This window comes from Carassius gibelio, chromosome B17 (assembly GCF_023724105.1).
Source record: "Carassius gibelio isolate Cgi1373 ecotype wild population from Czech Republic chromosome B17, carGib1.2-hapl.c, whole genome shotgun sequence".
NCBI lineage: Eukaryota > Metazoa > Chordata > Actinopteri > Cypriniformes > Cyprinidae > Carassius > Carassius gibelio.
In genome coordinates this window covers 28279553-28288143 of record NC_068412.1, presented here as the reverse complement: position 1 = coordinate 28288143, position 8591 = coordinate 28279553, and the positions used below count along the sequence as shown (strand labels likewise).

Below are 8591 nucleotides of genomic sequence, written 5' to 3'. Positions count from 1 at the left end.
CAAATCCAGGTAATCCTGACCGCGGTCCAGCGGCTTTATAAGACCACGTCACTTTAACTGTTGTTAAGTGCTTCAGAGAAACATTTCAGGAGACAGAAACACACACAACTTCATCAACATACAGTACTTCAAAACAACGTTCTCTGTCAGACGCTCAAATCATTTGTAATAAATTACAGCAAATCTTCTGGACGGAGCTGCAGGACTGGTTCATCAGTGCACTGCATTCACACACATATATATAATCAATCTTTTTATTGTTAATCAATATTTTGATGCATCTGAGACTTTGACATTGTGTTTGTGTGTAGTGTGTAAATATATATATATATATATATACACACACATATATACATACATATATATATTAGTGTTGTCAAAATTAATCGCGATTAATTGCAAAAAAAAAAAAAAAGTTTTGTTTACATAATGTATATATATATATATATGTGTACTGTAATTATATATATATATATATATATATATATATATATAAATAAATACACATACAGTATATATTTTGAAAATAATTATATGTACATATTTATATTAATATAAATTATATATAAATATATTTTAAATATAAACAACATTTTTCGGAAATATATTCATGGATGTGTGTGTATTTATAGAATCATAATAAATATACATTACACACACACACATTTATTATGTAAACGAAAACTTATTTTGGATGCGATAAATTGTTTGACAGCACTAAAGTGTGTGTGTGTGTGTGTGTGTGTGTGTGAAATGTATAAAATATATATTTTTATGTATATAATAGTTAAAATAAAAACATTTATGAAATATACAATATATTTTAATTATATTTAAATAACACACACACACATATATGATGTCAAAAACCCGAGTGCATCAAACTGTTGATTGTTCGAGACACTAATAGTGTTTTACAGTCATTAATGAACCTGCAAAATACTGGATATTATTAATGATTGATTATCTAGAAAAGGATGTGGTTGCGCGGCCGTTATCCGATGGCGAGCGTCTTGACGAGGCCGCAGTGGAACTTGCGTATGTGTCGGTACAGATCTCCGGACTGAGTGAAGCGCCGCTCGCACCACTTACACGCGTGTGGCTTCTCTCGCGTGTGCACCACGGCGTGCCGGCTCAGATTGTGTGAGTACTGGAAGCTCTTCCCGCACTGTGCGCAGGTGTACGGCTTCTCGCCGGAGTGCGTGCGCTCGTGCCGCTTCAGCGTGTACATGCAGGAGAAGGTCTTGCCGCACTGCGAGCAGGTCGGGACGGAGCCGTCGGGCGAGAGCTTGGAGCGAACGCCGTCTTTCTCCTTGAAGTGCGAGCTGAGGTGGAGCTGGAGCACGTGTGGGCTCGGGAAGACCTTGCTGCAGAGCGGACACACGCAGACCTGCGGGAGGAGAACGCCGCTGGACGTGGAGATGTCGGAGGACGCCAGGTCGTCTTCATCCTCGCCCTCGCTGTCCCGGAGGTGGTGCTCTGGACGCACACGCAGCGCTCTCTCCTCCTCCATCAGCTCGTCGTCCGGAGCCTTGTTTTCAGCGAAGAGGGCAGTGAACCCTGTCACCACTGAACTCCCAAAGCGCTGGCTCTCCGGGCTCACCGGATCACCGTCCTCCTGCTCTGACAGCAAGTCATGTTCGTCTTTAACAAGTGGCTCGGTGCCCTGCTGCTGGCTGTCGAGGGCCAGCTGTCCCGAGACGAAGGAGGGGTGGAAGCCGTCTCGACTCGACAGAGGCTTGAAAGATAAATCCAGCGCTCGCTCCGTGTCATCCGACCTCTGGGACACCGGGACGGATGAACTACTGACATCAGCTTTTGTTTTTCCAGCTGTTCGGACACAGGCCTCGGCCTCGGCGGACACATAATTGACACCTACAAGACCCGGGGACCTTCACGACAAAAAGAAGAAAAAAAGAGGCTTAATCTTGCAGAAAAGCTTTCTGGTTCACCATCAAACTAGTGAAGGGTTTTACTGTACTCGGGTTCATCTGTGCTGTACTTTTACTGAATTACAAAGCAAAATATCATACTTTTTACTGCACTGGATTTCAAAAATACTTAAAAATATAAAACTTTTACTTGGGTCAAAGTAAGAAACTACGAGATTTCTAATGTGATTTGGAATTAAATGGTGTTTAAAGTAAAAGTTTTCAGAAGAAAAACACCGATAACGTACAGACAAACACAAATACAACTATTTGAAAATCTGGAATCTGAGGTTGCAAAAAAATTAATAAGTGCATTTAAATATTTAGAAAATAATCTTTAAAGTTTTCTCTAATAAGCAATGCATAAACCTAATTTGATATATTTATGGTAGAACATTTACAAAATATCTTCATGGAACATGATCTTATCTTAATATCATAATGATTTTTGTCATAAAAGAGAGATGTATAATTGTGACTCGTTGTCTATTTCTCCAAATATACGTCTGTGACACTGATGTGCTGCAGGACACTAATGTTATCTCAAGCTAATTTTATTTCACTACTAATTCAACATAAAGGTCACTGAAAACAAAAGTAACATCACACTACATTAAAAACGAGAAGATGTTTCCAATGCACAGCCACTCTGCTCTTCTGGGACACTGTGAAAATAAACTAAAATGCACTTTTAACATACTCACTTTGACTTAAAAAATGCATTAGGAGTACACTTGAGTGTATGAAAGATGAAAAACTAAATGCATTTGTCAAATACAGAGATAGTGTGTTAAAAGTGCAGTTAAGTTCATATCCATAGTGTCCCAGAAGAGCACAGTTGAGTCCACTTAGAAGATATTAAAAATTGTACTAATATGTATCGCCTAATTTACCCAGTTAACTGATTACACTGATAATAACACCAATTTAAGGTTTAAATATGCAAAGTAGGCATTGTTTTATTAAATATGCACTCGTCTGCATAGATGTCTAGCAGAAAAAATCTGGATGAAGTCAGTTTCAATGTTTTGACATATTAAGAGGATTTTCTTTACACTGAATACTCCGAAAACAATATATCTTTACAGTTTTGGGAGGAAATAAGATGTTGTATATAATCAAGTGAATGATATAAATGATAAAAACGTCCAGACAGGAATAAAAATGTTAAGTTTGGTGTGTTTTAGTGCTACTGAAGTGGAAACTGATGGCTCAGTGTAGTGGAAAAAACTCATATTAAGAAAATGGCCTTTTTAAAAACATGTATTGTGACTGAAATCACAAATAGATGAAACACTTCATAAGTCTGAAAAAAACCTTGACCGGTGCAAGAACAAAAAAACTGTTTTTCCAGCAGTGTCTCTTTAAGAAGTACTTTAGAATCATTTTACTAGAGCACTTTTCTTTGCCTGGGGAGCTTGTATGCATGCAAGGTCACACTATATTACCTGTCGGAGTGAGTGTTTGCCTTCTCGCCACACTCCACCTCACACAGCTCCTTATCCTTCAGCTTTCCTTTGCAGACTTTCACGATGTCGTACATGTGCAGGTAGCTGGCTGCCGCCAGGACGTCCTCCACCGGAAGAGCGCCGAACTCCAGCTTTCCCTCGTACATGAACTCCAGCAGCAGCCCGAACGCCGGCGCCGTCACGATGTCGCTGTTCAGATGCACCACGTCTCTCTTGTCCGGCTGGTCGTGGTAGAAGAGGTGGAAGTACATGCTGCACGAGGCCAGGACGGCTCGGTGGGCTCTGAAGCGTGTGTCTCCCACCAGCACAGTGCAGTCGCAGAGGAAGCCCTGGTGTCTCTGCTGACTCAGACACTGCAGTAACTGCCGGCTGTGGTCTGGGAACTCCATGCTGATGGCGTGATCTGCCGGAAAACAGGAAAAACTGGATGTTAAGTAAACGCCGGGCGGCCATTCACAACGGTGCATCTACAGACCGCCGGAGACAAACAAAAGTAGCTGTGTGCTGCATTACAAACACAGCCTGTGGGTTTCCAAGCTGCATGCTTGCTTTTCTTCTAGCACTTCTCGTATGTATGCAGACGAAGTTATTTTTCTGTGAAACAATCTGCATCGTATAAAATAAACAACTTGTAAAGATTGTTCACGGAAAATCTTTCTGATTCAGCATGCAAACACACCGAAGGCCATTGAGAAAGATCATGCGGCCACATTATAAATAAACATTTAAAACACTCAGTTTTGTTCTTGTACGTTCTTGCTTTTCACTTCTAACTCAACATACAAAAGGAATAGATTTTGTCCTTCCTAGATGTTTGCAATGCATGTCTGTCAAAAACGGACGTTTTAATTGAGTTTCGAAGCTGTCAGCTGTCTCTGATTTATAGTTTCAAGATACAAAAGAATTGTTTATCTCACTGCTCATTTAACATATGGTACACATACATTATCATAATATATGAAAACAAGTTGCTCTTCCAAGATGTTTGCAATGTGCATCTAAAATAAATGTCAAAAACTGACATGCAAAAATGTTTTTTTTTTTTTATCAGAGTTATAGTTTCAATCTACAAAATAATAATTTCACTTCTAATTCAACATAGAGACAAACACCTACTACATTAAAAAACAGTTGTGCTTCCAAGATGTTACATTGTATCCAGTGTCAAAAATGTACATTTGATTATGATTTTAAGAGACGCTTTTTAATGCACAACAATCTCGGAATTCTAAGCTACAAAACAGACTTTTATTTCACTTTAATTCACCACATAGGCCACCAAAGATATCTTAGATTAAAAACCAAGATGTTTGCACCGCGCAGCTGCAGTATATCTGTCAAAAACTGACATTTTACTAGAGTTTCAAACATGCTTTTTAATGCACAACAAACAGCTGTCTCAGAATTATAGTTCTAAGCTACAAAAGAATCGTTTGTTTTACTTCACACAGCATGCATGCCACCAAAGACGAACAAAAGCAATATCATTAAAAATAATTCGTGCATCAGAGATTTATGTCAAATATTGAAATGATTTCAAGACAGTGCACAAGAATCGAGTTGTTTAAACATTGAAGCTTAGACTATATAACAAATAATGATCGCAAACCTCAACAGACCCTCTTCTCTCAAAGCTCACACAAGTTGATCTTCACTTTGCGCTTCGCATCGAACAGCAGCGGTGCACGAGCGTCAATCCAGTCACGCGCAAACAACATCTCACATCTTAAAACATCACATCAACTCAATAAAGAGAACAGATCCAGAGCAGACGACTGAATGCAACCTCTCGTCCATGTGAGCGGAGAAAGAGCGCGCGTGCGTGTGCGTGTGCGCGTGTGTTCGGGTAGAGTCAGCTGCTCTGACATCAGCCTCAAATCTCCAGCTGTGTCTTTATGCCATATGTTCCTCAAAAGAAACCCCAAACCTCTCTGAGTTTTTGACTTTTAAGGCGTTAGAATTTTAATACGATTTTATATGGAAGCGTCTCGCTGATATTAAAGTTTTGGAGGCGCGCTCGAGCTCATGACAGGACACTTTTATTTTAAACCAAACTCGCGAGAACAAGACAGCGGTGAATTACTCGGAACTTTTACTCGCTTGTCTCCTCCTTTAATGCCCGATTTCACGCCCAAACATCCCGTGCGCTGATGTGGCTCAGGTCACGTTATAAACTCGCGGATCGCGGACAGAGTCGGGGATCAAACGCGCCGCGGAAACATTGTGTCACACTGAGTCCAGATCAAAGCGCGCACTCACCGCTGTGTCCTCAGATGAAGCCGCGTGCTCTCATGGTGTGTGTCCAGATGTTGAGTCTGTGTTTCCGCTCCTCGGAGCGATTCGAGTCCGGTGTGGTGAAGCTCCGAGCTGAATGTGTGTGTGTGTGTTTGTGTGTGTGTGTCAAGCAGGTTGTTAATGGTCCAGTCTCGCGATAACACCAGTGTACTGTACTTCAGGACAAACTCACACTGGGGCAGTAAGTAGCGGAGTTCACTTAAACTACAGCTGTGTTACTCTGCATTTCATAAAAGACCATTTATTTGTGCTAAAAATAAATAAAATAAAATAAAACAAATATGTAAAGTTTTATATATATATATATATAATGTATGTATGTGTGTATGTGTGTGTGTGTGTGTATTTGTAAAAAAAAAATCTATTATTTTGCCTTTGTAAAATTTTCTTTTAGATCTTTTTATGTTTGGGGGTTTATTCACAAGTTGCAATATCTGCTTTAATTTAATAAAATGGTTAAATTTCAAAATTATTAATGCATTTTATGTCTTGAGGTTGTGCATTAAAAAATCTATTATGTAGTATTTTTTGTTTACTTTTTATGCTTTGGGGTTTATTCATCTTAATATGCGATATTTAAATTTTACATGAAGTGACTGTAATCGGTTAATTTTTATTATTGACTTAGTAAACTGTTTTAAATATGACACCTGCCTGGTGCATTTCTGGTTAGAAGAAAAGCTTAAAATAAGAAAAATTTGCAAACACAAAGTGAGGTGAAGAGGTGAATGAAGTGTTTTTAGAGAGGGCTCTTGATGCTAAAGTTATTTTTTAGATTGCAAATTGCGATGATCCTCTCAAACCCATCCAGCCTAAATGCATTCCTCTCTTTCAATACATCTAAGTGTATAATTAGAGGCCCTTTGAGGTGCTGCCCCTCCTCCTGTGGTCTTTGTTGAGAGCGCTGATGTGTTGTGTGCTAGCAGAGCGTTTGCTGGGATCTAATCGAAGCTAATCCTGCTCTGAGCTGGAATGTCTTGGCACTGACTCGCACTACAGTCTAACAATTTTCACCTGAAAAGTTACTCTGTTCATACAACAATATCAATAAAAATATTCTTACTTGGAATATTAGTTTAATAACACTTGGACAAACATAAACTGAATGATTTAGGACTCTGAACAATAATACAAAATATTTTAAACACGTTTTAAAAATAGTTCAAGATTTTCTTTATTTTACAAAAGCTCAAGATGCTCTTTTGACCGTCTCAAATCAACCTGGAGAACATGAGCATCAGGTTTTATTCATTTAGCAAAAGAGACTGACAAAATATATTGATACATTCCCTGAAATCATGTTTGTTTTAATTATAGCTGATAATTTTCCATGTAGTAAAAATCCAACCCGTTGCATCTACAGCCTACTTTGTAACTTTGCTTGGCATCACTTCTAATGTAAGAATTCAATGAATTCGATTAATAACATCTGCTAAACGGATAAATGTAAGTGTGACTGAAACAAAGCAGCTGGTTTTCACACAACAGAACTGCAGTTGACACATTTCATGAGTAGAAGCAGCAGAAGAACATCGTCACAGGGCTATTTTGGGATGGCTCTTCCATACAAACACTCAAACTGTTGTTGATCCTGTAGACGCAGCGCAGACGTGAGCAGGAGCTGCAGCTGCTCATCTCGTGTCCTCTGCAACTGTTCAGGTCACCTTTTGTCCAAACTCCAGCTGTCCAGTGCTTTGAAAGGGCCATTTGAAGCTTCTCTAAAGGACTGGTTAAGCAGGCTGTTCTTACAATACTCTGAGGTTTGGATTCCTCTTGTACTAGCTCATCTGGGCTGCTCTTTCACACTGGAGATAAAATTGTTTTCTTTATTATTATTATTATTGGTTTTCATTGCACAGAAGGTTCTTTAAGGTTCATACATTTAAAAACTGTTCATTTGGGAAACCAAAAATGGTTCTTCATGTGAACATATTTGGAGAAATGTAGCATTGCATCAGTGTCTGAGCAATGGATGCTTTGCAGTGAATGGGTGCCGTCAGAATGAGAGTCCAAACAGCGGATAAAAACATTGTAGTAATCCACTCGAGTCCATCAGTTAACATCTTGAGAAGACAAAAGCTGCATGTTTGTAAGAAACAAGTCCATTTTTAAGATGTTCAAACTGCTAAAATATGTGAAAAGGAGTCTCACCTGAATCAGGAGAGAAATCTGCACAAATAAAGCACCGTTTACTAGCCAAAACACCTCTTAACAAATATGTGACTGATGGACTGGATTGCTGTGGATTATTGTGATGTTTTTATCAGCTGTTTGGACTCTCATTCTGACGGCACCCATTCACTTCAGAGCATCCATTGATGAGACACTGATGCAATGCTGCATTTCTCCAAACCCGATGAAGAAACAAACTCATCCTGATCTTGTCTGACTTGAGGATGAGCAAGAGAAAGTGCTTTTTGAATCAACAGCAAACAAAGAGGACTATAATCGGTTGTTTGACTGACATCGGTATAGACACTGATTTTTCTCAGACTCTGATGTAATGTGTTTCATTCTCTTGTCCGGAGAGAGAGGTTGGCTGTAGTTTGTGGACAGTGTGTTTACGGCTTACACAATGCAGTGGTTGTGTTCATGGGACTGGGAATGACAGCGAGAGGTTCCCACAGAGAGCCAGAGTGAGAGAAAACTTCCTGGAGGCTCGTTTTTTTTCTGTCGGTTCTCATCAATGGCATTCCAGCCCAAGCCTCTCTTCGCCCGGTCAGACAAAAGCATCACATTCCTCTGTTGTCCTCTGGCCAGCCCGTCCATGCCATTCACACACACACACACACACACAAAACCAGCTTCCCAGCTCTGGATTTCTATTGAAGATTTACCATCAGATCAGCTGGGATGCAAGAGATCCCCACAGGAGCTGATCACCTAAAAATGACAA

General features: G+C 39.6%; 1 protein-coding gene across 2 annotated transcripts; it reads right to left on the bottom strand.

Annotated features, from left to right (window-relative positions):
• Positions 1-795: 795 nt before the first annotated feature.
• zbtb42 (zinc finger and BTB domain containing 42) lies at positions 796-5827 on the bottom strand. 2 transcript variants are annotated; one of them, XM_052581094.1, is made up of 3 exons: positions 5660-5827; positions 3380-3803; positions 796-1892 (listed from the first exon to the last, which is right to left on the bottom strand). In XM_052581094.1, exons 2-3 carry the CDS (start codon positions 3787-3789, stop codon positions 995-997), a joined length of 1308 nt encoding a protein of 435 aa, XP_052437054.1. In that variant the 5' UTR covers positions 3790-3803; positions 5660-5827; the 3' UTR covers positions 796-994. The 2 variants fall into 2 exon arrangements, with proteins under 2 accessions (XP_052437054.1, XP_052437055.1); XM_052581095.1 differs by lacking the exon at positions 5660-5827 and adding an exon at positions 5010-5255.
• Between the last annotated feature and the right edge of the window lie 2764 nt (positions 5828-8591).